General features: G+C 41.1%; 2 protein-coding genes across 2 annotated transcripts; both read left to right on the top strand.

Moving 5' to 3' along the window:
* Positions 1-3,493: 3,493 nt before the first annotated feature.
* On the top strand, positions 3,494-4,115 carry LOC100833759 (late embryogenesis abundant protein 6). Its single transcript, XM_003561171.4, has one exon. The coding sequence runs from the start codon at positions 3,597-3,599 to the stop codon at positions 3,942-3,944; it is 348 nt and encodes a 115-aa protein (XP_003561219.1). The 5' UTR covers positions 3,494-3,596; the 3' UTR covers positions 3,945-4,115.
* Positions 4,116-4,742: 627 nt separating this feature from the next.
* On the top strand, positions 4,743-25,826 carry LOC100833455 (callose synthase 10). Its single transcript, XM_010229812.3, has 51 exons — positions 4,743-5,156; positions 7,273-7,370; positions 7,476-7,630; positions 7,950-8,073; positions 8,286-8,396; positions 8,497-8,616; positions 9,262-9,351; positions 9,918-10,015; positions 10,102-10,219; positions 10,364-10,492; positions 10,891-10,967; positions 11,053-11,131; positions 11,726-11,818; positions 11,929-12,031; positions 12,256-12,379; positions 12,463-12,652; positions 12,734-12,786; positions 13,243-13,303; positions 13,408-13,489; positions 13,571-13,620; positions 13,721-13,807; positions 13,883-13,959; positions 14,091-14,115; positions 14,541-14,635; positions 14,711-14,792; positions 14,905-15,065; positions 15,180-15,300; positions 15,487-15,584; positions 15,685-15,775; positions 16,119-16,279; positions 16,357-16,466; positions 17,720-17,851; positions 18,030-18,098; positions 18,179-18,356; positions 18,695-18,812; positions 19,283-19,402; positions 19,832-19,947; positions 20,038-20,118; positions 20,263-20,375; positions 20,680-20,732; positions 21,143-21,319; positions 22,041-22,088; positions 22,197-22,355; positions 22,437-22,550; positions 22,628-22,716; positions 23,613-23,771; positions 24,062-24,164; positions 24,276-24,395; positions 24,734-24,784; positions 24,876-25,058; positions 25,161-25,826. The coding sequence occupies exons 1-51, from the start codon at positions 4,865-4,867 to the stop codon at positions 25,395-25,397; spliced, it is 5,775 nt and encodes a 1,924-aa protein (XP_010228114.1). The 5' UTR covers positions 4,743-4,864; the 3' UTR covers positions 25,398-25,826.
* The last annotated feature ends 1,310 nt before the right edge of the window (positions 25,827-27,136 follow it).

The following is a 27,136-nucleotide window of genomic DNA, read 5'->3' as shown; positions in this document are numbered from 1 at the left end:
TGACCATCATCAGTCACGGGTCTACCACGCCCGTCACTGATGAGCATCATCAGGGACGGTCACGTGCTCATCCGTCACTGATGAGCATCATCAGGGACGGTCACGTGCTCGTCCGTCACTGATGACCCTCAACAGTGACGGGCGTGCGGGGCCCGTCACTGATGACCACTCATCAGTAAAGGGCGCGGGAGGCCCGTCACTGATGGTCTAATGTGGAAAATAGCAAAATGCAGAGAGACACATATGAGTGGCGGTTCTTTCATCTATGCCCGCCACTGATGTTTCTTTGTGCCCCGCTCTTTAATTGGGCCGGCCCATTATTTGTTAGGGTTTGAGAGGATGTATAAATAACCCCTTCCCAAACCCCACCCCTTTTCTCTCCCTCATCCCCGCCCCCATCCATCGATCTGCCTCTTCTCTCCCTGGCCCGTAGCCCCGAACTCTTCCTCTGCTCTCTTCTCTCCACAGTCCACACACGGGTGACCTTGCTCTCTCCTCTCTTCTGCCCCGCCCCTTCTCCCTTCCTCCAGCAACGGCAGCGGCAGCCGCGCACCCCCCCCCCCCTCGTCGCCGGCCCCGCACCCGGCCACGCTCTCCCGTCAGACTCCTGCCCCCGGTCGCGCACCCCCCCCCCCCGCCGCCGGCCACGCTCCCGGCCCCGCACCCCCTTGCCGCTGGCCCCGCTCCCCGCCACGCCCCCCCCGGCCATGCTCGTCCCCGCCACCGACCACGCTACAGGTACGGTGGATCCAGCCTCTCTCAATGCATCTCAACCTATCTCCCTCTCTCAATCTCACCCCTCTCTCTTTCTCTCTCTCTCTCTCTCTTGCAGACTCGCTCGGATCTGGCCTCCAACGGGCCGCCGGCCGCCGGATCCGCCGTCCAAGACCCGGCGCGCCGTTGGATCCGCCGCCCCCGAGCCCGCCTACCGCCGGATCTGCCTCCATCGGTATTCTTTCACCTTCTTGCTTCTCTCCCTCTCTTCCTCTCTCGGTTCTTTCTAAAGTTCACTCTCTCACACACACAGATATCTCATCGTGGCTGGCCCGGCGAGCATGTTTGGAAGTAAATTGATTTGGCGAGCTAGTGTTTTGTTTTTGTATACAAACTTGTATATTCGATCTGTACGCATATGCAAATTTCTTGTGGTGTCGAAAATACTGCTTGTAGCTATATACAGATTTGTTGTGATTAATTGCTTTTTTTTATTTGTGATTCGGTGAATTGATGAACATGCTGGCCTGGGGCCTGCCTTTTTTTTTTAAATCACGAAATACACATTAGTGTCGGTCCAGGAGGTAGGCCCGCCACTGATGAGTACCAACATCACTAACGGGCGTTGAGCCCCTCACTGATGACATCTAATTAGTGACGGTCGTCCTGCCCGTTACTGATAGCGTTTTAAGCCCGTTGCTGATGTCCTGTTTTGTAGTAGTGAAACTTATATAGCCAGAAATTTCACTATATACACACCTGCATGCATGCTGCTAGGGCGCCTGATAGTTAATACCATTGTAGTATTGCTGTTTTGAGGCCTTAATTAAGCACTTAAATCGCCATATAGATCGATTGGGCATGCATGATCTACTGTCCTTGTCAAGCAAAGAAAGAAGAAAGATGTAGCTAGCTATAGATAGCTAGGTCACCCGAAAAAAAAGAGATAGCTAGACATGGGCCCTGACTAAGAAAGGGGTAGAAGCTATAGCTAGCTCAGGGTCCATGCATGCGTTAATTGATAGGATGGATCATGGGCGAGTAGTCGTGATCAACGCGAGACACGATCAAACAGCAAAATCTCCAGCCAAGTTTGATAATACATGGATCGATGCCGACCCCATAATATAATTTGCCTTTCTTTTCGGACATATATTTTTAGATTACAAGGATGCACACCACCCACACGAACACGTACATGCACCTGTCTTTCAGTATATGCACGTACTATATGTTTCAATTGAAAACACGCTTGTAAGTTTTAACTGCTTTTTCTCAGACCAATACAATATAGTACCGCCTCCGTCTTTACATAACTTCTTCCACAAATCCGCGACACTTATTTCAGTACGAGGGAGTACGTAGCACTGATTTGATTCCCGCAGGATAATCGACGCACGCATGACACAATATATTTCCTACTACCTATCACAGGGACAAATTAATCTAAAACATCATCTTGTGTGTTCATCGGCATGTTAACTGATTAGACGATGGCATCAACTTATGTACCAGCAGCTGCTAGATGCTCTTCTAATACTCTCGAACGTACGAACAAAGATGTTGTGGCAAACTAGGACAAATCCGAGGTTGGTTTAATGGGGACAGAGATGCAGGCACTCCTGTCCCCATTAAACCGTCGTCAACGGTCAGCATACTATAATAGTTCCATCTTCTAGAATAGTTTCACGACACAAAAAATCCCTAACAGCCGGGGTTTCGATCTTAGCCGGTTTTCCTTGTGCTTACTTTATGTGGACACTGAGAGGATTTTTTGAGAAGAAACTGTAGGAGACTCAGACAGCAAATGTACTACAGGAAAAAGAAATGTACAGATATCTACAATAAAATAAAATGTACAGGTACAAGTAGAGGGGGAGCCCACAGGACACAAAACACACGGATGAGTTAAGTTACATTATCAGTAAGACTTAGATAGCATAGCAAGTCTAAGAGAATCCTTAAGCCTAGGGAAATGAATACCGATCTATTCTGAAGATTTAGTTCACTTAGAAAAGTCTTTGTTCTGTGTACTCGAGAAGAGAATCCTCTTAGGCTACTATTGTAGATGATGGTGTTAGAGACGGCACCGGAAGTGCAATGCTAGAGCGAAAGGAGATGCAAAGATACCGGAATTGTCCGGGATGGTCAACACTGGTGTAGCAAGAGAAAGATGTCAATGTTTGCCACGTGTTAGCAGCCATGCATGCCTTACATATTAATTTTTTTATGTTTATTATTATATTTGATTGTGGCGAGATATGCTGTCAAGAAAATGAGTTTGTCAGTATAACGCACGGACACTTCACTAGTTGGTTCTTGTTTAGATGAGAGCCAATTATTTGACAAGTCAAAACTTCACTGCCAATTTTAATTCATTATTTTGGTCAAAATTGGCCAACTCACGAGAAAAATAATCCTCAACCAAACTTTTAGCAACCAATTTTTTGGAAAGGCTACTGCGGCATCAAACCAAACAGTCCCTTCGTCTTTACCCTAAACTCGAAGCTAGCATAATTTCACATCAGAAAACCAGAAAAGCGCCAGTGTCTCAGGATAAACTTTGAAAAATATCAGAAAGGTTCTCGATTCTTTTGATGACGTGCGCAGCGTACGTGTGCTCATTCCTTCTCTCGAAGCACCGGCGGATCTGCCACGTGGCCGTCGTGCACTCCATGCCATGCCATGCTCTGCCCCCACGTGTCGCTCCACGTGGCATCCAACGACTCGTCGCCCGCCATTATAAGAAGCTCTGAACCCTGTTCCAACAAACAGACTAGCAAATCATCCATCCAGACTCCATCGATCCATCGATCACAGCCAGCCAGCGAGCGAAGAAGAAGAAGATCATACATTTGACGGAGTCCTAGAGAGCCATCAGGATGCAGGCGGCGAAGGAGAAGGTGAAGGACGGCGTGAGCGCGGCGAGAGCGAAAGCGAAAGTGGCGCAGGCGAAGGCGGAGGAGAAGGCGGAGGCGGCGACGGCGAGGTCCAAGGCGGAGAAGGAGCTGGCGCACGAGAGGGGGAAAGCCAAGGTCGCCGCTGCCAAGATGGAGCTTCACCAGGACAAGGCCGTCCACCGGGAAGAAGCCATCGAACACCGCCTCCACAAGCACGGCATCATGGGCGGCAGCCATCATCACAACAACAAGAATCATGGCGTCGCGGCGGCCGCTCCGGCGCCGGCCGGGTATTACCCTCCGGCCGGTGGCGCTGGGCACCATTACTAGCTAGCAAGCCTTGATCCTCTACGTTACCCTGCACTACGAGCAGCTGGCTAGCGTTACCCTGTACCTCTGTACCTGTATCGTTTATCTGTCGATTTCTTTTCTCGACAGCAAAATGTACTTACTGTATCCTGTTTCTGTATATATATATGTGTGTGTGTGTTTGTGTGTTCTTGCTTGGAGTACTTCGACTTGGAGATGATCAAACGTTGCAGTTTATTAGCCTTGCATACAGTACAGTACTACCACTTAATAATAAGCAACAAAAGCAGGGACGGGATTAAGACACACGAGAGAGATTCAGACGAGCAAGTGGGGGAGAAGTTGTGTGTGTGTGTTTTTTTTTTGAGGACAGAAGTTGTGTGTCTTATTTATTTATTTGAGCGAATGTTGTGTTGTTGACGAGGGAGGCATCGGCACGTTCTGGGCCGCATGAGGCGCGGGCAACTCGCATGAAATGGGCCTTCCAAGTTCCAAGTCCTTGTTGGTTGGAGTCGTCGGCCCAATACGAGCACGACGCCGTCGTGGGCTCGTGGAAGGTACCCACGAATTGAGTACCCAGGCCTCCACTCATGGTTCAACACTTTTTTTTTTGACTCTTCATTCCCCTAGCTTCGGAAAAAAGAAAGAAGAAGGAAAAAAAGATCGCGCCGCCGCCCCACCCGAAGGCCGAAGCCGGCCGGGCTGACTGACCGGTCGGGTCGCCCCCGCGTCGCGCGCTCGCACGCTACCGCGTCCCACGTGACCCCCAGGCTCCACTTCTCTTCTTCTCCAGAGTAAAATCGACAAAAGCCTTTTTGAATTCCCCAAACCCACACTCGCTCCCCAACCCCAACCCCAAACCCAGACCCAGATCGCGCGCCTCCTCCTTCTACCACTAGCTCCTGCTGCCAGGGCGGGACGACCGGTCGGCGGCGGGGGCGATGGCGTCATCGGCGAGGCGGAGGCCGCCCCGCGGCGGTGGCGGCGTTGGGGGGCCGGAGAGGGTGGCGGAGAACTGGGAGCGGCTGGTCCGGGCGGCGCTGAAGCGGGACCGGGACCACGGCCGGCCCGGCGGCGGCGGCGGAGGGGGCGTGTCCGCGTCCGCCGCGCACGCGGGGGGCGCCGGGCTCGCGTCCGCCGTGCCGCCCTCGCTCGGGCGGACCACCAACATCGAGCAGATCCTGCAGGCCGCCGACGACATCGAGGACGACGACCCCAACGTCGCCCGGATCCGTACGCCCCCACCCCCTCTCTCTTGCTACCGTCTCCACTCCCACCCCAGTATCCCACCATTCTCAACCAACCTCACCACCACCGCCACTACCGGCGTGCCGTAACGTTTACTCGAGGGATTTTCTTTGCCAATTATAGTAACTCACATAGTTATTAATTGATTACTCCTGTTTTTTCTGTACCGTGAGCAACCTTAGCTAGCTCTGATACTACTACCTGATGACGACACTCAAACTAGGCGTTGGGTTGCCCAATCTAAAATGGTGCACTGAGCAACAGAAATACAATCTCACTGAATCCTCCCTCTAGTAGCAAGTGTATCAGATAGACAATTATTGTCACGCCTGGCTCGAAGCAAATGGTACTATCAGATATATGCGAGCGACGACAATGGCTAGTAACGCAACGGCAATAGTATATACGTTTGTCCAGAGACAATGTGCAGCAAGTAAAATTGACGGATTAGTTTCTGGCCTAACAAGAAAAATCCAACGGAAATCAAGGTCGCGACCCTCGTCCAGCCAATCACCGGCTTGTCAGCAGGGCCGGGAATGACCTTGAATGGCCAGAGCTGCATGTCGCTCTGCACGGACGGTTCGAACCACCTGCCAGTCAAACGCTTGGCATCTGCATTACAAACGGAACGAGACTTTGAGTCAAGCTGATGTGCTTGAATTGATTCAGATTTCGTGGTATAAAAATCAAACAAACAGAGGAATGGATGGCAGGCCAAGGAACTGTATAATGATGCCACCAATCAGTGAAAAGAGTTACTCCCTCCGACCCATATACTTGTCCCAGATTTAGTACAACTAAATCAGTGATGACAAGTAATTCTGGCCGGAGGGAGTACTTGATTTGAAATATTCTGATTCCTGAAAGTACATGTTCTCCTACCCAAACAAATGTTACTACAACCAGCGAAGCCTGAGAAGTGAAGGATACACTTATTTGGAACTTACACAACAACCAATAAGCCGAACCCTTTAGGTTCCGTGAAAAAATCCCATGAACAATTGCTCCTAGCTTGCACCAACAGAAAGAAATCCTAGACGGGAAAAATCTGAAAACACACTTGGTATTTGGTCGACCCTGGCACGTTCTTGTGCTGTGTCTTTGATTAACCTATAAAAGATAACAGAAGTTTCTACTCCCTTAAAACTGACCACACCCCTTGGTCGAGTCCTGAAGTTGGGTTGCACCTCATTCGGACTCCTATCTTTCTACAACTCGAAAGAAACAAACAAAAACAACTAGGAACAGGAAAGGCAGGCATAGATGCCATACCAGGTCTCGGCCCAAAACTAATTACAAGGACACCTCCGATTAAGCGATTCTTTTCTGTGACATGGTTGTAGTTATAGAAGAATTTGGACTGCACTGATAAGGATCCATCTTGGTCGAGTCCTGAAGTTGCTTTGCACCTCAGTCTTAAATGGTTCTGGCGGTGGAACTCTCGGCAAAGACTCACCTACCTTGACATACATACTAGATAGCTTCGCTGCCCAGAGATCATCTTTTATCAGGCATGCCCATTGATTAGTACTGTGCATCCCATTAGCATTTCCATGCTCTACGGCCAGCATGCGATCCTTTATCTGTCCTGCCATGCACTGCCTCTGTTGCCACCCTCCTAGCCAAGATATATTCCTCTTCTGCTCCTGGAATATCAACCCTGCTAACCTAAAATCCGACTCACAAAGTAGTACTACTTGATGGTAAAATACCAATCCTGCTAACCCTCACAATTTCACATATATTCTGTCACAGTAGCATAAATAATATAGTTCGAAGTACCAGAGCCCATGTCAATATCTTTCCATTTGTGACTACTAACGATGACCCATTCTCATATTTCAGTTGATAAAAGAAATGCCTCTCGATCTTATCTCTCCATATCTACTTTAGCTAGCCCACCTTGAGCTGGACCCCATATTTAGGTCCTTAGTTCTGTATGATTACGGGGAGAAGAACATGGATCTGGCAGTGTACTTATGCACCTTTGCATTCGGTTATGTGTGAATGTGTTTTTCTCAGCTTCAGTTAGTGGGACTTTCTTGCATACAGCAGTTCCACTCGTGCAAACTTCATACTGAATTTTCTGGTCGCCCTACAGTTTGTGAACAAGCATACACTATGGCCCAAAATCTGGATCCAAGCAGCGATGGGAGAGGTGTTCTGCAGTTTAAAACTGGTTTAGCATCTGTGATCAAGGTATGCTAGTTCTCACAGTGTTACTCCTAACGCTGTTTAATCACTTCCCGGTTAATGGTTTCACTTTGATATCTTACTTCCTATTGATGTCTTGGTATTCTGCAGCAAAAACTTGCTAAGAAAGATGGGGCTTCAATTGACCGTCAAAATGACATTGAGATCCTTTGGAACTTCTATTTAGAATACAAGAGTCGGCGTCGAGTTGATGATATGCAACGAGAGCAGGAGAGACTGAGGGAATCGGGAACTTTCAGTACAGAGTACGCTTTTCTCTTTATTATGATGCAGAAACTGTAGGGTCATAACATTTTTCTCTTACTTGAATTTTGGCCCGCAAACTTCTTTGTCAGCACTGTTTCGTCTCTGTCGGAGGTATCCATCTATTTATGTGATACGCTAAGTGCTAAGTTGGCCTTCTTTCTTAAGATTACCGAGCACAATTGTTTGATGAAAAGAAATCAGGACTGCACTATCATATCCCTCTCACACTATCTTCTCTATTGACGTTTTGTGTGGTGAATCATCTTATGTACGTTATGACGTTGCTCATGAACATTCCATTTTTTACGCTATGACCAGGATGGGAGCCAGGGCTGTAGAAATGAAAAAGATCTATGCTACTTTGAGGGCTTTGCTTGATGTTTTGGAAATTCTTGTTGGACCAGCACCGACTGATAGACTTGGTAAACAAATTCTAGAGGAGGTAATTGCTTGATCATGACAGAACTGATCTTGCTACCGCTACGCCTGTTTTTTTGCCTTCCACAATGGTCCCCAGGGAAAAATTGCACGGCGCCATATTCTGCTGATCCCAAATATACTCCTGTCCTTGAAAGCCTGGAACAGTCATGTAGTTTGCTTCACATTTATATTCTGTGGAACTGATACTTTTTTTTCTCATTGGCCTTTTTTCAGATAAAGAAAATAAAAAGATCTGATGCAGCTCTGAGAGGCGAACTTATGCCTTACAATATTATACCCCTTGATGCATCATCAGTGGCAAATATTGTGGGGTTTTTCCCTGAGGTAACCATGTTTTCTATTCTTGTTAAATACCGTCGTCTCATGCCTTTTTGCATGTAACTTTTTTCATAATGGTCTTGCATATCTCTTGCAACTTTAATAGGTCAGGGCTGCAATAGCTGCAATTCAAAACTGTGAGGATCTGCCACGGTTTCCTTATGACACTCCACAGCTAAGGCAAAAAGATATTTTTGACCTTCTACAATATGTATTTGGCTTCCAGGTTATTGAACTTATGCCACATTCTTCTTTGTTTTCATCACATTATTTTGGATCCTCCCTTAAGTGTCGATGGTTTAATATGGTATCCTGCATGTTAAGTCGCCATGAGTCACTCGGTGGATCACTCTGTTGTCTATAGTTTGAATATTTTGATTGATTGGACTCTTTGAGAAACAACTAGTGGTAAAGTAGTGTTTGGTGTCGGTTCTGACTTCTACTTTTGTATCTCGGTTAACTAAAGCCCAATCTTTGGTAAAAGAAAAAACTAAAGCCAAATCTAGTTATCAGTCCTACGCTGGCTGCTCCTGTTAGAGCTGTATATTTTAATCCTGTTAGGATTAAACGAGTCATGGAATTCCAATCTTGTTCTTTCCCTATTTCATTGTTCCGAAGAGGTCTTTGCATGATAACCTTGCCCTTGAAGACCTGAAGATTGTGGAAATTTAGATATATGCACAAGTTCTTTTAGTGCTTAGCTTGATGACCTCATCTTATTTGGCTTCATTACTCATCAAGCAACAATATGGCAAGTTGTTACTTTCTTTTTGCTGCTACTCCTGTTGTTTGTCATCTACTTCATGGTTCGTTCATGTTATTCTGCCTGCATCGAGTATCTAATGTAATTGGATTTTTGTTCGTGTTTCAGGACGACAATGTTCGGAATCAGCGTGAAAATGTGGCACTTACGTTAGCCAATGCCCAGTCCCGTCTCAGCTTGCCTAATGAGACGGAACCGGTTAGTTCTCTCCCTCTTATCTGGATACATCTGAACAAACAAAATTAGGCTTCTGGATGCGCAGATCCTTATCCCCGCTGTGTAATGCTTCATGAATTATATGATGTAGAATAGAATATATGAGCACAACCAATATATTTTAAACCACAAGCATTAGAGGAACTGATCGTATTTTGGTTGGTGGTCTCGCATGAGTGCATGCTATTCACCTGGGTTCAAAACTCGGACAACCAAGCGAATAAAAGGGTGTCTGGGTTCAAAGTACCCTGTGGAGGAAATTGCTCCCACCTCCCACCTCCCACCTTGTTTTTTTTTTGGTTAAGTAAATGTGTTTGCTGCAAACTCAATCTTGAAACTGTCCCCAGTAATGGATGAGGTATCAGTTACTATTAATCAGCAATGCCTATGCTTATTGCTGTTGTTCCTTTTATTTTCAATAAGACAAATATGAAATATTTGACATTCGTCATTGTTCTTTTCTGGCCAGTTATCAGTAAATTTTAGCTGTGTATGTTAATATCTTAGCTAATCGCAGTATACAATAAACATGTGCATGGCTCTTGTAGAAAATCGATGAGAGGGCTGTCACAGAAGTTTTCTGCAAAGTTCTGGACAACTACATCAAATGGTGTAGGTTCTTGGGCAAGCGTGTTGCATGGACCAGGTAGTTTAATTTCTTATGAGGGCTTTCTTTTTTGCATGCTGTTAACTTCCTGGAGGCTTACCAGTCATCACCTGTTTTTTTGGTAGTCTTGAAGCGGTAAACAAGAATAGAAAAATCATACTAGTTGCTCTCTACTTTCTTATTTGGGGGGAAGCTGCAAATATTCGCTTTCTGCCTGAATGCTTATGCTACATTTTCCACAATGTGAGTCCCTTCTCGTCCTAGCCTGGCTTCTTTTGTGTTGTGTATCGATATGTTCTTACTAGGTGAATATTTCATCTGTATTTATTTTAGCAATATCCATTTTACAATGTGTTGAGCTTACTGATGTTTTTGGCATATTTTCAGATGGCAAAGGAACTTGATGGGATTCTTGATTCTGCTGAAGCTGAACCTGCTAAGAGCTGTACTACCAGTGATGGTTCCACCTCATATCTGGAGAAAATAATTACTCCGATATATCAAACCATGTCTGCGGTAGGTTCATATAAAATTTGGACTTTTTTGTTTGCTGCATTTTTAAGGTCTGAATAGGTATTGTTTCTCCACTTGTATGTCTTCCTTCCTTAAGATTGGCATGGATGTTTCCTCAATTCAGTATGAGGACTTATAGTCTCCTTGGTGCTTTAAGATCTTTAGCATTGCTAGCTTTCTTGATTTTGTGGAAAACTTGAAAGTGTTAATTCAATGCCTTAATAGGTATTGGATAGTTCCTGTGAGCCATTTTGTTTCTTTGTTCTGATTTATTTTTACACACATCTGTGAAATATATATTTTGTGGTTCAATATTAGCTATTTACATAGCAACTCACTTACTATCATTTTTTAATCCTTTTCTGTTGTATTTTGGTTTTATGCATTTATATCTTCCGCAGGAGGCTAACAGTAACAATGATGGTAAAGCGGCACATTCTGCTTGGAGGAATTATGATGACTTCAACGAATACTTCTGGTTTATTCTCCAAACAATTGCCTTTGTGCTCTTTACGCTTTTAATTTCTTCACCTCTCTTACTTTATTATGTTGCATATCTGTAGGTCGCGCTCATGCTTTGATCTTGGTTGGCCACCTAATGAGAGCTCCAAATTTTTGCGCAAGCCTGCAAAGAGGAAGCGTGTAAGTTACTCACGTATATTTTTCTATGGACATCAATAGTTTTGTTGATGCATGTGGCACCAACAGCCAAACAATATGACAAGCCTTGTTTGTCGGGTACTATTGTTTGAGGTTCCAGCCTTTCAATTACTTACAGTGTATGTCATGGGCATGGGCTCCACCACTAGCAATATCAGTACAAGTGTTACTATAGCACGTAGTGGCAGCAAATTAGTTTGCCTCTTCGCTAGCAATTGCAGTACCCCTGTTACTACAATTTGATTAGGAAACTGTCCGGAAGAGTTTGAGTTGAAATCAGCGAACTAGGATTTTATTCGAGCATTGCTTTGTTTTTATTGGATGTTAGACATAGTGTGTAGAGTACTAAGGTCTAGGGGACACACCGAGTCAACCATGGAAAAGGCTGCAATCATTGTAAATTTGGTGATCAAGCAATAAAAATAACTCATATTATATATCTTCTTCCACATGAGTGTCCATTCCTCCCTATTCTAGTGTCCTTCAAGCCACATTATTGTCCATTTTCTCCCTATTCTGGTTTCTAACCCCTTTGAGATGCACTGTCCGTCACTCTGATTTAATTCTTAACTACAGACCGGAAAGACCAACTTCGTTGAGCATCGAACTTTTCTTCATTTGTACCGTAGTTTTCATCGCCTGTGGATTTTTCTCATTATAATGTTTCAGGTAAGTGGTTTGATAATATTGTGAATTTGTGATTTGTATGGACAGATATGTCAAGAACTTACAGTGCTAAAGATTCATTTCTCTCTTTCTCTCTCTGAATGGTGTTGCAGTGCTTAGCTATTATAGCCTTTCACCGTGGCAAGATAGACATCAGTACTATTAAAGTATTACTTAGTGCTGGACCTGCCTTCTTCATACTGAACTTCATCGAGTGTACGATCTCTATATTTTCAATGATACTGCTTTTACAGCCTTCCTTTTTTTTTTCCTACCTTCTGTCTATGTTAGCTGGGCGAGATCTATATTTTCCCCTATTTCCTATGATGGTTTTGCATGCTTCGCTGTCATTTATACCTTTTCCAACCTGAGCTAGGATCTGCTAACATTTGTATGGTCTGGCCTTTATACTCTTTTTCTGGTGCTCAATTCCTTTTTAGGCTGCTTGGATATACTGCTTATGTTTGGCGCATATAAGACAGCTAGAGGTTTCGCCATCTCAAGAATAGTTATCCGGTTCCTTTGGTTAACTTCAGTTTCAACATTCGTAACCTATCTCTATGTGTGAGTATTCTGTTGTATTATTGTTCTTACCCTTTCACAATGTACAAAGTTACCTATTCATTTGGATGTTTAATATCGAACAGGAAAGTCTTGGATGAGAAAAATGCACGAAACTCTGATTCAACTTATTTCCGGATTTATGTTCTTGTTCTGGGTGGTTATGCTGCTGTTAGGCTTGTCTTTGCATTATTGGCCAAGATCCCAGCATGTCACAGGCTCTCTAATTTTTCTGACCGGTCACAGTTTTTCCAATTTTTCAAGTGGATATACCAGGTATGCATGTCTTCATTCTACATATTTGGGAACATGTCTTCTTTGTGAAGGTGCTCATCTTGTTTCTCCTTTTGTACTTAGGAACGATATTATATTGGACGTGGACTTTATGAGAGTATAAGTGACTATGCCAGGTTTTTTCCTTTTCAATTTCAGAATTTTTGAACAATTTGTAATTTAAGGCATTCTTAGTTATCATACTTGAAAAATGATAAATCATCATGCGATATTAATATCTAGTTGTTGTGTGGAAATTGTAGAACTGTGATCATATATCCCCCCCCCCCCCCTAGAAAAACTTGCGGTCTTCTTCAGTGGCTACAGGGGGCCAGTTTTTTTTTTGAACGAATACAGGGATACAGTTTCTGGCAAATCGAAAAAAAGCTGAGAAATACATGTGATGGTGTAATTACTACCTGGCCTTAGCACTTTAGCAGTCACTAACAATAGCCTGGATTTGTTTTTTAGTTGCTAGCGTGCCATGTTTAGTAATTAGCCAGCAGCTCTCTGGTATGTTTTTTTTGGATATAATAGCAGTTCTCTTGTATCTAACTGACCTTCACTACTTGTTTTGACATGGTGTGATGCAGATACGTGATCTTTTGGTTGGTCATATTCGCATGCAAATTTACTTTTGCTTATTTTCTCCAGGTGGTTATTAGTTATAACTGTACTTTTCAGAATTTTGATGCTTGCTCTACATTTTCTGTGTGATCAAGAGTTACTATTGTTTATTGTGTCATTTCCTTTTGCAGATTCACCCTTTAGTTGAACCAACAAAGATCATTGTGCAACTACATAATTTGCAGTATTCCTGGCATGATCTTGTGTCGAAGGGTTAGTAAAAAACGGTTCTCTTCTTATTTACCCAAGCACGCTGTAACAATGCAACTACCATGCTAATGATTTTTTTTTCAGGAAATAATAATGCTTTGACCATTCTGAGTCTGTGGGCACCAGTAGTAGCGGTAAGTTTCCTTTGTTGCCCTTCAAGTTTCATGAAGAGAAGAGAAGCACACTGTGCAAATGAATAATGATACATTACTGTGCTTTCATCTGTATATGTAGATATACCTGATGGATATTCACATTTGGTACACTCTTTTGTCTGCTCTCGTTGGTGGTGTTATGGGCGCTAGAGGCCGCCTTGGGGAGGTACTATCAACAACATATACACATCTTGTGATTTGTAGATTGGATATCACTCTGACACTTGCCAATTTAATGCAGATTCGTTCAATTGAAATGCTTCATAAACGTTTTGAGAGCTTTCCTGAAGCTTTTGCAAAAACTCTTTCCCCCAAAAGGTCACTAGTCCTATTCTTTAAAATTGTATCATTTGAATGGCTGTGGCTAAGAACAGTGCCATTGCACATCTGTTTAGATCTGCCATCTAGTTTAACCTTATTTTTCATACTGCTTTTATTTGACATTGCAGGATATCTAACAGGCCAGTTGCTCAGGTAAACTAACGTTAGATTGGAAGTTGACATTGCACATCTCAGTTGCCAGTTTTTTCATTCCTTTGGAAGATGGTTCTGTACCTGCATTTAATTTCTCATTGTAGAAAGTTTATGTTTAATTTTGTGACCCGGTATGTTGCAAAAAGGTTTATTCAACTCAGTTTACCTAATCACGCACTTTGTTGTAGCTTGTTATTTCACTGACTACTAGATTAGCTTTAAAGCTAGATCCTGTATTTGTATTGTTACTTCTCTATCCGGTTATATCCTAATTCTGGTGATGGCCTGAACATATTGTTGCTTTAACGGTTTCTTTTTTTAGTTATCTTAAAAAAAATCAGGTTAGCTGATTCCAGTCTTGCTTTTGAAATTTCGACAACTGTGATATCTGAATGTACTGAAGCTTTGGTCACCCTCAAAACTAGGATTCGGAAATCACTAAGATGTATGCCTCAATATTTTCCCCATTTTGGAATGAGATCATCAAGAGCTTGCGTGAAGAGGACTATATCAGTAATAGGTACGAGACACAGTTTATATCTATCTCTTCTAATTAACTCATTTTCTTCAATATCATGACTGGATTTCCTTGCAGGGAAATGGATCTGCTTATGATGCCGAGTAACTGTGGAAATTTAAGACTTGTACAGTGGCCGTTGTTTCTTCTTACAAGCAAGGTATCCTAATTGAAATTTACTATATCCTTTTTTTTTTTGCAAGAACATATAATTTGATTCCATGAACCAACTGATTTAGCTGCCATGACTCTGTTGGTTGCTTCATTTGTAGATCATGTTGGCAAATGACTATGCATCTGACTGTAAGGACTCTCAGTATGAGCTATGGCATAGAATATCAAAAGATGAATACATGGCCTATGCTGTCAAGGAATGCTATTATAGCACAGAAAGGATTCTTAACTCTTTAGTTGATGCTGAAGGGCAGCGTTGGTACGATTTCTTACTTAAACATAAAGTATCTGATACTAACATTAACAGTATGCCATATTTTCCCTAATTTATATATTTACTTAATTGTAATGCATACCACCGATGTATGTACAGGGTTGAACGTCTTTTCCGAGACCTCAATGATAGCATAACACAGCGTTCACTTTTGGTGACTATCAATCTGAAGAAGCTGCAGTTAGTCCAGTCACGACTCACTGGTTTGACAGGACTTCTGGTAAGATTGTTACCCTTGATTATTGGTCTAGACATGTGAACATAATAAAGTGATTTACTTGATGAATCCGCATAATTTCTTTTGATGAGGGGTAAATGTGTGTTATTATTCAACTGTTTCCTATTTCATGTATGTTCTATAAATTTATCATGAAGGCATTTGAAATAACAATCTGATATGTATTAGATACGCGACGAGACTGCTGATCGTGCAGCTGGTGTTACGAAAGCTCTCCGTGAGCTCTATGAAGTTGTTACCCATGAGTTTCTTGCACCAAACTTAAGGTATGCAATGAAACATCGTCGTTCTATTTGTCTTGGTGAAAGATACCTGTTCCACAGTTCTGCTTTATTTTCAAGTATAAATTTGCCCCTCTTGCTGCAGGGAACAGTTTGATACATGGCAGTTACTGTTAAGAGCTAGAAATGAAGGGCGTCTATTCTCAAAGATTTTCTGGCCAAAGGATCTGGAAATGGTACTTCCCCTGCAAATTTATTTGAAAATGCTTAGTGCAAAAGTTCTTGGTAGTACCAACGTACCTGCATTCAGAAAGTTCCAAATCCAAATTTGACCCAAACATGTTAGGAGCAGAAAGACAAATTCTGTTGTGAATAACCAATTCAAATTCTGCTGTGCATAGTCGCATCTTGTGTCAATGTTCACAACAATTGTTTTTGGATTTTTCTGTGCCATTTTGTGGTGCTTCTGTGCATTTTTAGCATGACAGCCCCACGATGGATAAGGGCTGATAGGGTACGAGATTCTCCTATCGCCTAGTCTTTATTATTCTTACTAGAGTGGTATGTGTGTGCTTGCAGAAAGAACAGGTTAAGCGTTTACACTTACTTTTGACTGTCAAAGACTCTGCTGCCAACATTCCGAAGAATTTAGAAGCTCAGAGAAGACTGCAATTTTTCACCAACTCTTTATTCATGGACATGCCAGAAGCAAAGCCTGTCTCTGAGATGATACCCTTCAGGTACTATAAATGCTTATGGACTTTATGCTATCTCAAGGGATATGGTCCTATTAACACATTCTTATCTTGTGCAACAGTGTCTTTACTCCATACTACAGTGAGACCGTACTTTATAGCATGTCCGAGCTGTGTGTTGACAACGAAGATGGCATTTCTATACTTTTCTACCTTCAAAAAATCTTTCCTGGTAACTATCATACTTAATTTCTACTACTTCATGCAAATGGTAATCCACAATGGTTATATTTTTGACTGAATGGTTATTTTGCTTTTGTACAAAGCATTTTTTGCACATACATTTTGCCTTTTTCTTCTCAGTTCCTGTTCATATAAATATCCATTAATTGTGACTGGTCAAGATGTTCAAGCCAATTGTGGAAAATGTGCTATTTAGGTATTTGAGCAATAGAAAAAATAATTGAGTCATCTCATGGACCAGTCAAAAGAGTGTTCACTATTCTGCCCCTGGTGTTTTTTACTTCCTTATTTTCCTTACTAATTACAACATGTTGGTGATACCCTAGTTCATCGGAGCTTGCTTTATGTAGATGTTCTTCAGGCTGTGTTACCAGGGACACTATGTATAAATAGGGAGGTGCACTTAGGTGGAATCTTTGCAATCCAGATGGTCATCCAAAGTCATGATTTCGTTTTCTCCTGAAATTTCATACATTGACACAATAGGCATCTCATGTTACAGTTTTCAAATCCAAACTTTATCCGCATATCAAGAAACAAAAAGAAAAATTCTGTTGTGAATTCTACTATTGATATACTATTCACGACATAATTTGTCTTATTTGTTTCTCGATCCATGGTTTAGGTTTTGATTTAAAATTCACTTGTTAAGTGCATCTCGTGTCAATGCTGCCAAACTTTGTAACCTTTATTTACTGCTTAAACATCTGCCTGGCCCTGGTTTCACCTATTCCACCTAAAGGGTATAGTGCATGCAAGTAGTTGCCGTATTGACATCATATAGCCTCTCACCCATTTATTATTTGGTTAAGAAAAAACCCTGCTAGCATTTTTTTTAATGTTTTAGACGAGGCTATAGTGTATTAGGAGTTTGGGACGCATGCCATTACATGGCAGAGGAAAGTGTTCTGTTACACTTTTTTCTGAACATTTATTTTGCTAAAGTGGCAGTGTAGCACATAATAAGTCACTCACAGTACACATTCTAAATATAACTTCAATTAATTATAAAAAAATTCTGTCAGCATGAGTGGTTGCAGAGTGAAACCGTTCTGTTAGTTCACCACAAATGAAATAAATGTTGCCTTTTTTCACTGTGCCAAGATACTGATTTAGTCGTTATTTCTATAGCAGCCATCTAATTTGTAACTCGCAATTTTTTTTGCAATCAGATTGTCATTTCATATAAACATTCCCTTAATTTCTATGGGTACATGTCCTTGATTTTTGTTTGGTTTGCAGATGAGTGGGCAAACTTCTTAGAACGAATTGGCCGTGGAGAATCATCAGAAGAGGATTTTAAGCAGAGTTCAAGTGATACCTTAGAGCTGCGGTTTTGGGTATCATATCGTGGCCAAACTTTAGCAAGGACAGGTAAATCTCTTATTTTATTTCTGTTGTCTACAAGTAAATGTTCATGTTCTAGCAGAATATGTGTAACTAATACATATTCCATATGCAAACGATCCTTAATGTTCACTCTTATGCCTAACTGCATTTTTTTGCTTTCTTATACTTGATGTATCCATTGACTCCGTATTTGCTGGAGCAGTGCGTGGTATGATGTACTATAGGAGAGCCCTGATGTTGCAGAGTTACTTGGAGAAGAGATATCTTGGAGGTGTGTATATAGTTCGCTGTTGTAGAAAATTAATTCATCACATTTCTTGTTTTTTTTCATCCTTTTGTTTGTTCTGCCAGGTATTGAAGATGGATATTCTGCAGCTGAATATATTGACACTCAAGGATATGAATTATCTCCTGATGCACGGGCCCAGGCAGATCTTAAGTTTACTTACGTTGTTTCATGCCAAATATATGGGCAACAAAAGCAGAGAAAGGCTCCAGAGGCTGCTGATATTGCTCTCTTACTGCAAAGGTTAGTTTTTTGACTTCTATTTCTTGTGTAGTAGGCTGTAATCTACAAGGACCATGGCTGGCTTTGTAACTCACCCCATTATAAATACTCCACCTTAATTTAATTTATTAAACTCCGTTTTTCTTCAAAAAGAGTGGATATTCCATGAACTACACGATCCTTAGTTCTTTTGATACTTGTTTCTGATCAGTCAAGTTTTTGTATGTTAGATGGGTCCAGTCTTCTATCTGTCGTCATTATTTTAAACTCCCTAACATGTTTCTGATTTTGATTGCTGCTATGCAACTTTTAAATTGATTGACTGGATAGTACTGATTACCTTCCGTTATAACTTGTAGAAATGAGGCCCTTCGGGTTGCTTTCATACATGAAGAAGATAGTGTGGCGAGCGATGGACATGCTATAAAAGAGTATTATTCCAAGCTAGTAAAGGCTGACGTTCACGGAAAAGATCAGGTCAGTGTACTTCTGATTTTTTTATTTATCTTTTACCTATTTTAAGTGAAGGATTTCATGTCAAGATCTGTAGTATAAGCACAATAGTTTATTGAATTATCTATTCAGCTATCTTAATTGATTGCTTGTCTGCGGTGATGGGCTCCTAAAAAGCATCAATAAGTGTTCTCTCATGTTCATATATTGAAATAGTACGAAATTTCTTCTTATCATCACTTCCCTGTTTCTTGCTACCGCACTACCACTTCTACCTGTGCCCCTTTATCATTTGCCAATCTACCAAATCAACCCTGTTTCTGGCATTGATCAATGATCACACATGCTGTTGTAGCCTTAACTTGCTAGTATAAACTTTAATTATCCAAAGGACGGATGTTTTTTTTTATTGTTAGCCATAATTTATTTTACCAATTTTTCTTTTCATTGACATGTTATGCTTTAATTTACCATACTATTGTATATATATATAGGAAATATACTCCATTAAACTACCTGGGAACCCCAAGCTTGGTGAGGGAAAACCTGAAAATCAAAACCATGCTATAATCTTTACTCGTGGAGATGCTGTGCAGACGATTGATATGAATCAGGTATTACTATTGTTGTTCAATATTAGCAGTAGTGCTTTATACCTCATTACATTTCCTCCAAAATTGTATCACTAGTCTAGATTCTTTCATCTTTTTTTATTTTGTGAAAATGATCTGGATTTCAGTAAAAACATCCTCATATAACATATTTGCTGTCTTTAGATTGCTCATCCCCAATTTAAGGATATTTCTGAATGTATGAAAGCTAAGCTGTGCCTGATTCTGTTATTCCTGTGCCATTCTTGGTAAAGTTTGCCATGCAGATGGATATTCTACGCTTTCAATTTGCTTGTGTGTATATACCCCTGAATGCAAATAAGAAGTTGCTCTAGATTCTTCCCTTCTTTTATAAGCATGCTAAACAGTAGATATGTTCAATATGCTTCTTTGTACACAAAGCAGCCTGGATTAATAAAAGTTCTCACATAGGATAACTACTTGGAGGAGGCCATGAAAATGAGGAATTTACTTGAAGAATTTCGTGGTAACCATGGCATACATGATCCCACAATTCTTGGTGTGCGTGAACATGTCTTTACGGGGAGGTTATTCTCTGACTAATCTCAGATATTTTTCCAACTATTGTCATGCTTATGTTTTTCTATATAAACCTGTTCTATTTTATTCTGCTACAGTGTGTCTTCGCTGGCATCATTTATGTCTAAGCAGGAAACCAGTTTTGTTACTTTGGGGCAACGTGTTCTTGCTTACCTCAAGTGAGTAAATGTCGTTAACTATACTCGGTGTAGGGAATATTTATACATTTTTCTTACTACACTTTGTCTCTCTACCAATAAACCTGTGACTGTAATAACAATCGTTGTAAGTTGTAACTTAACTGAACTGTTATCCTTATCCAGGGTTCGAATGCACTATGGACATCCAGATGTTTTTGATCGGATATTTCATATAACCAGAGGCGGCATTAGCAAGGCATCCCGGGTGATCAATATCAGTGAAGATATATATGCTGGTTGGTCTTCTGTGTAATCTATACAGCTACACTGTCAGGCAGAATCGATAGACAGAAACCCAGTACCTTAAGAGGTTCTCAGTCTTCGAGATTCATGAGATAACCCAACCAGTGATGCAAAAAATTTACAATACATGTCACCGTTGTTGTTATTGTATGTTACAGTAGATAGGATGATGGGTGATATGTTGATAATTAAACAAGTAAACATTAGTTTAAGAACAATAGTGATGTGCATACATAGATAGATACTAAAATACTTTGTTCTTTAAAGCTTGACTTGTAAGTTTTAACCAATTTGCAGGATTCAATTCAACTCTACGCCAGGGTAATATTACACACCATGAATATATCCAGGTTAGCTTTTCTCTTTACTTGTGTTACATAGTCTTCTACAGGGATAATATGCATTTTGGTGCACACTGCTGTATACCCATTATGGTTTGTACATGATGTGGCCCAACAGATTCCTAAGATTCATGGCTGTTAGGCATGATATGACATGTTGGTGTCGAAAATTTTGTTCACAGAGATGTTAGTATGTGCATTTACACAACAAGTGAAAGTGACATATTTGGCACATCAGTTTTGTTCTGCACGCGAGCTCACATGCTTTAGAAACTAGAATCAAGAGATCCGTTTTTGAAGTGCAGATGTGTGTGCATTACTTAACTAGTGCATATGTCATTATTTCTATATACCCCAAAAATTTGTAAATACTTTGCTTCTATCCCCAAAAATCTGATGAAGGCTTTGCGTCTTTCCAGGTTGGGAAAGGTCGAGATGTGGGTTTGAACCAGATTGCACTCTTTGAGGGGAAAGTTGCTGGAGGCAACGGCGAGCAAGTTCTCAGTCGAGATGTGTACCGTCTGGGGCAGTTGTTTGACTTCTTTAGGATGCTAACCTTCTTTTACACCACTGTTGGTTACTATGTCTGCACAATGGTATCCCTCCCTCTCCACCCCTGCATCCTCGAGTTTACTTTATTTTGTTGTTGTTTGGTTGTGCCTGAATCATGTTGTAGCTTTATACATTCTTAACCAACTCATTTTGAATAGATGAATCCAAATCCTTTATTTTACTGTGAGTTCCTCCTACTTTGGGCTAACAGATGCATAGTGCCATTAGTTGATCATATATCACGAGTTGGTTCTGGTAAGTGTGGGCCAAACTTTGGTCACACCATCCTAACTCACCCCTATTTGCTTGAGGCTATATACACGGGTGTATACACCAGAATGGTGTAAAGAAAGATCCGTGTTGGATATTCCCAGTCTAAGATGCGCACAAACTTCTAATTCAACTTCTTTAAGATTGATATGTTAAATCCTTCACAAAAACCTAGATCTTGTTGAAGGATTGATCGCTACTTATACATCTTGTCTTGCTTTCCACTAGGTTCTCAAACTTATTCCCTTAATAGCTAAGAGTATGCTATAGAAAACTACACTGCAGGGATAAACTGGATATTTCAGTTCAACAAAGGATGGACCCATGATATAAGCAGTCATGAAAATTAGTTCATGCGTATTACACTATTATTTGGCTTGCTGCATGCATGATTTCAGTCACACTCATTATTTGTAATCATACTTTATATTATATATTCATGTTGTTAGTTACCATCAGTTGTTGACTTATTTCTTTGTCTACGTGTGCATGTAGATGACTGTTCTAACTGTGTATATCTTCTTATATGGGAGGGTTTATCTGGTAAGTAATCAAATTCCTAGTATGTTATGCTTCTTGTTGATGCAATTTCTTTTCTGAATGTTTCTTCTGTTGTCTATAACAAACGTAAATTGCCATTGAAACTTATAGGCACTCTCTGGACTCGACTTTTCAATATCTCGCCAAGCTAGGTTTCTGGGGAACACGGCCCTTGATGCTGCTCTGAATGCTCAATTTTTGGTCCAGATTGGTATTTTTACAGCCGTACCAATGATAATGGGTTTCATTTTGGAATTGGGGCTAATGAAGGTATGCTCTTTGTTTTTTTTAAAACCTACTTCTTGAGTTATTCGTAATCATGTATTCATGTTATATTTCAACCCTGTGCAGGCTGTTTTTAGTTTTATTACAATGCAACTGCAGTTCTGCTCGGTATTTTTCACCTTTTCGCTTGGAACTAGAACACATTATTTTGGGAGAACAATCCTTCATGGAGGTGCAAAGGTACATAGAATGTTCTAAATTTTACAAAATATTACTTGTCTGGAACTCTGCTGACACATGATCCTGTATGCATGCAGTATCGTGCTACTGGGCGAGGTTTTGTTGTTCGTCACATAAAGTTTGCTGACAATTATAGGCTCTATTCTCGAAGCCACTTTGTCAAAGCGTAAGTTGCAGCTTTCAAGCAATCATTCTTACAGGAAGTTTGTCTCCATAAGTAATGGTCTTACAAATCCATCTTCACCAAATCGAATAGAGCACAACTTTAGTGTTGCCATATTGCTTTTGCAGTACTGCCATATTATCGTGTCCTCCGCCTATTGGATTTGTCTAAGGGTGATGGTTGGCAGGGTCGCCGAGGTGCCCTTCTGCATTGTATATAACATGATATCCAAAACCCTAGCACTGACTTTCTGTTTGAATGCAAAATTGAGTCCTGGACACTATACTGCATTTGCTGAAGCACACCGTAAAATTAGTAATTTGTCGATCGACACTGCAAAACTTTGGTCATTTACTAGAAATCACTGAACTGGTCAAAATATTAATATTTGGAAATTAAGTAGAGATAAAAGGTATCAAAATCCCTATTTTCATTTGGAAGTTAACAGAGCCCAGCTGTCATTTCTCAATCCTCATCTCTTGTTTATCTCCAATTACAAGTAGGTGTATTAGTGGATTCTGAGTGGGTTGTAAGTGAGTAGTCGCTTGTTTGTGGCCTACGGGCATGTAACCGTGTCGCGGTAACTCCTTCAATATATAATACACCTACTTGGGTGTATTCTAGAAAAAAAACAACCCATCCCTTCTAAATTTCAAAATATTTCTTTTTTAGCTGTTACTGCGTGTCGAAGCAAATGAAGACAATTTCGTGATATTCATCAGTAATTTATCGATTCATGATTTCTTTTAGCAAATGCCAACCAATTGCAATGTCTTGGAATCGGGTTTACCACCCTTTTAGTTGACATTGCAAAGGTCTGTCTCAACGAATGGAATCTTCAATTCTAGTTATCGTGTAGTATTACTTGGTGATCAATCTGATAGATACTTCTATTGCAGGCTTGAGGTTGCTCTCCTCCTCATTATCTACATCGCGTATGGCTATACGAAGGGTGGCTCATCTTCCTTTATCCTGTTAACTATCAGCAGTTGGTTCATGGTTGTGTCATGGCTTTTTGCTCCATACATTTTCAACCCTTCAGGTTTCGAGTGGCAAAAGTATGTTTGGAGCAATCCTATCTTTCACGTCCCTTTAGATTATTTGGCACTCAAGCAAGATAACTATTGACTGGGAAATTGAGAGCTTGTTTAATTATTTTTACTAAAGGAAAATCATCACTACTGTGATAAAATGGAAGTATATAATAACTTATGTGCAGACTGAAATCATATGTGCGCAATTATCATTCCAGTCTTATTTTCTCTTGATGACATTGCATCGATGTAATTGCTGTTGCATTTCTGGTGTTTTGGTTTTACCTTTGTTGACTTCTATTTTTGAACATCAGAACTGTTGAGGACTTTGATGACTGGACAAATTGGTTATTTTATAAAGGTGGAGTTGGTGTAAAGGGAGAAAAAAGCTGGGAATCTTGGTGGGAAGAGGAGCAGGTCAGTGACTATAATGCTGTGTTCGAAACCCTGTATTTGTTTAAGACCTGTGACTTTTTTTTCTTTTCACTCATACACTTTTTTTGTTACTTATATTATGTGTTTATACAGGCTCATATCAAGACGTTTAGGGGACGCGTCCTAGAGACTATCCTGAGCTTGAGATTTCTTATGTTCCAGTATGGCATCGTGTACAAGCTTAAACTAGTAGCACATAACACATCGCTAGCAGTAAGTGATGAGCTTTCGATTACTGTTAATTCACACCAAAACATTTCTTAAACAAAATTCAAAACATCTCTTCCCGACGGCCACTTATCCATTCTTCTGTTTACGTTGGTTGAATGATTTAGCATTAGTGTGGGAGCTCTCATTTTATGCCTTATAGTTTTGTTTTCTGATGAGTTCTAATTTTCTTTGATGTGCAAGTGAAATAAACAAGTTTGCAAGTTTGATATTATACATTTATTTACATGCTCAAATTAAGCAACAACACAAGTCCCTGATGTTCTTTAACGAGTTATCCGTTCTAACTTCTGATGTATCTAATGCTTTTTGTTCCTGGTCAGATGTATGGCTTCTCATGGATTGTGCTGCTTGTTATGGTCCTCCTATTTAAGGTTTGTTACATGAAGTGTTAATGTTTTCATCTATTTCATGATTCCATGTTATAAGAACCAATTTGCCTAAGCAACTTCTGTTGTGCTTCAGCTTTTCACCGCAACTCCAAAGAAGACAACTGCCTTGCCGGCTTTTGTTCGGCTCCTACAGGGCCTCCTCGCAATTGGCATTATTGCAGGAATTGCGTGCCTTATTGGATTTACAGCCTTTACAATTGCTGATCTATTTGCAAGTGCACTAGCATTTTTAGCAACTGGATGGTGTGTATTATGTGTAAGTACAAAAGCCATCCTCCTTCTGTCTTTGTACATTGCCTGTACTTTCTGCCTTGCACGTTTTGCCGCATGCCTCCTAACCTGTTGCTTCTCATGGCAGCTGGCCATCACGTGGAGACGTGTGGTGAAAACTGTTGGGCTTTGGGACTCTGTCCGTGAGATCGCCCGGATGTACGATGCTGGAATGGGCGCAGTCATCTTCGCGCCCATCGTGTTCTTCTCGTGGTTCCCCTTCGTATCCACCTTCCAGTCGCGCATCCTGTTCAACCAGGCCTTCAGCCGTGGTCTGGAGATCTCCCTCATCCTGGCGGGGAACAAGGCGAATCAGGAGTCATGAAAAAAGCGAGTCTGCTCTCCGGCCGTCTGGTCAATGTTTTGTTGTACATTCTTAGAGTTAACTAGGGATTCTATAGGTCTGTACAACACCCACAGTATGTACATAGCTGTCTTCAGTAGAAGTCCTGATTATTTCGACGCTAATTTGACTCTGATTGTGTGTGAACAAAGAGATGACACAATGTTAGACGAATGATTTCAGACTGGGATAGAGGGATGTAATGTTTGTTTTTTGCTGAGTAAATGCGGTATGTAATTTGGATCGTCTGGTGACCATAGGTTCAGTAACTAAGCAAGTCTTCACAAATATGTTGTGATATTTTTTCTTTTTTACTTTTGATGCCAACATTGTAACCATCACCCTTTCGACTGACCCATCCGTTGGATCTGTCCACTGGATATACTGGCTGCGTAGCTAATTGATGAGAAATCATGTCTCTGTCTATTGTCGGCACTGACAAGGCATTCGATCGTCACCTCGATCTTATGGTTGATCGCCACCCAATGCAAAATAGAAAAGTATAAATCCATGAACCCTGACGTAAACTTTTGCTTAGCTGCATCCAGTTTCTTACTAAGATTAATTTTTTTTTCCTGATTAATTCCTTATGGAATCTATGGGCCCTTGTTGTCAGACCTCAGGACTCTTGCGATAATTAATTACTCAGAGCAAGTCTGTAAAACAAGTTATCTTAATTAGCTGCTTGTTATAACTGAATCACTAACTGCAGCCTAATTACAAGTAAGCAGAAGCTGCTAAAGTGACATGCTGAATTGATGTTCTTCCCTTTTGTCAAGTTTTTTTTGTACATCCAATCATGCCCGTCGATCATATCGCTGAGTTGGCCTTTACACGGATCACTCGAATATTACAATTTTAGTTGCTGCGAAACTTTTTGGCAGATTGATAGTTGATAGATGGATGGATGTTTCTCTGCAAGCAACACTTGCCGGCAAGACAAGCAACAGACAAACAAGTCAACACCAAGGCATCCCAGTCTGCAGTTTGGTAATATTACTGTTGAATCTTGCCACCTTTTAAGACCAGGAACATAAGAAGAAAAATAATATCTACTTGGCAAGTAAATGTGCATGCATAGGAACTGCTTGACTGGCTGTTTTACCGCGTGAAGGATTAGAACACCTTTATTAATTAAAATAATCTGATCCATCCAGTAGGTACGTAGATGATCTCTGCGTGATGGCTGCCAAGCTGCTGATCATTGTCTGTTTTAATGTCTAATTTACCGGATACATTTTACCCCGTGTGGACCTAGAACATCTCTCCTTTTCTCGCCAGCAGGCTGGAAATGTGCTAATTGCTGGAAATAATTTGTAATCTGTTCCTACAAATTGACATGCGAATGACCCGGAAGAAGGAAAAAGGAGTTTGATCGGTGTCGAAACCGTTTTATTCTGTGCTTACGGTACCAAGCTGATATATGTTGGATCATCAGAGAGCAATTTTTCAAAAAAGTGACAATTCTTCCTCCCTGCCTTAATTTTTTTTCTTCGTTGATGATGCAAGGAGATTGAGAGTGAGAGAAGGCCTATAGCTAGCTTTAGGTTGGAACAAAGCATGCATTATTCTTTGCATCTTTGCATCCATGCATCCATCAGGTAAAGTAGGTATGTGGTTGTTCCTTTCTAGGTCCATGGTTTACCTACTAAACATCCTCTTGCCATCCCTTGTGGGGCAAACCGTTTCTCTGCTTTCTGTTTGTGCATTTAGTTGCTTGA

Source organism: Brachypodium distachyon, chromosome 1 (genome assembly GCF_000005505.3).
Source record: "Brachypodium distachyon strain Bd21 chromosome 1, Brachypodium_distachyon_v3.0, whole genome shotgun sequence".
Lineage (NCBI taxonomy): Eukaryota > Viridiplantae > Streptophyta > Magnoliopsida > Poales > Poaceae > Brachypodium > Brachypodium distachyon.
This window is presented reverse-complemented; position numbering and strand designations above follow the sequence as displayed.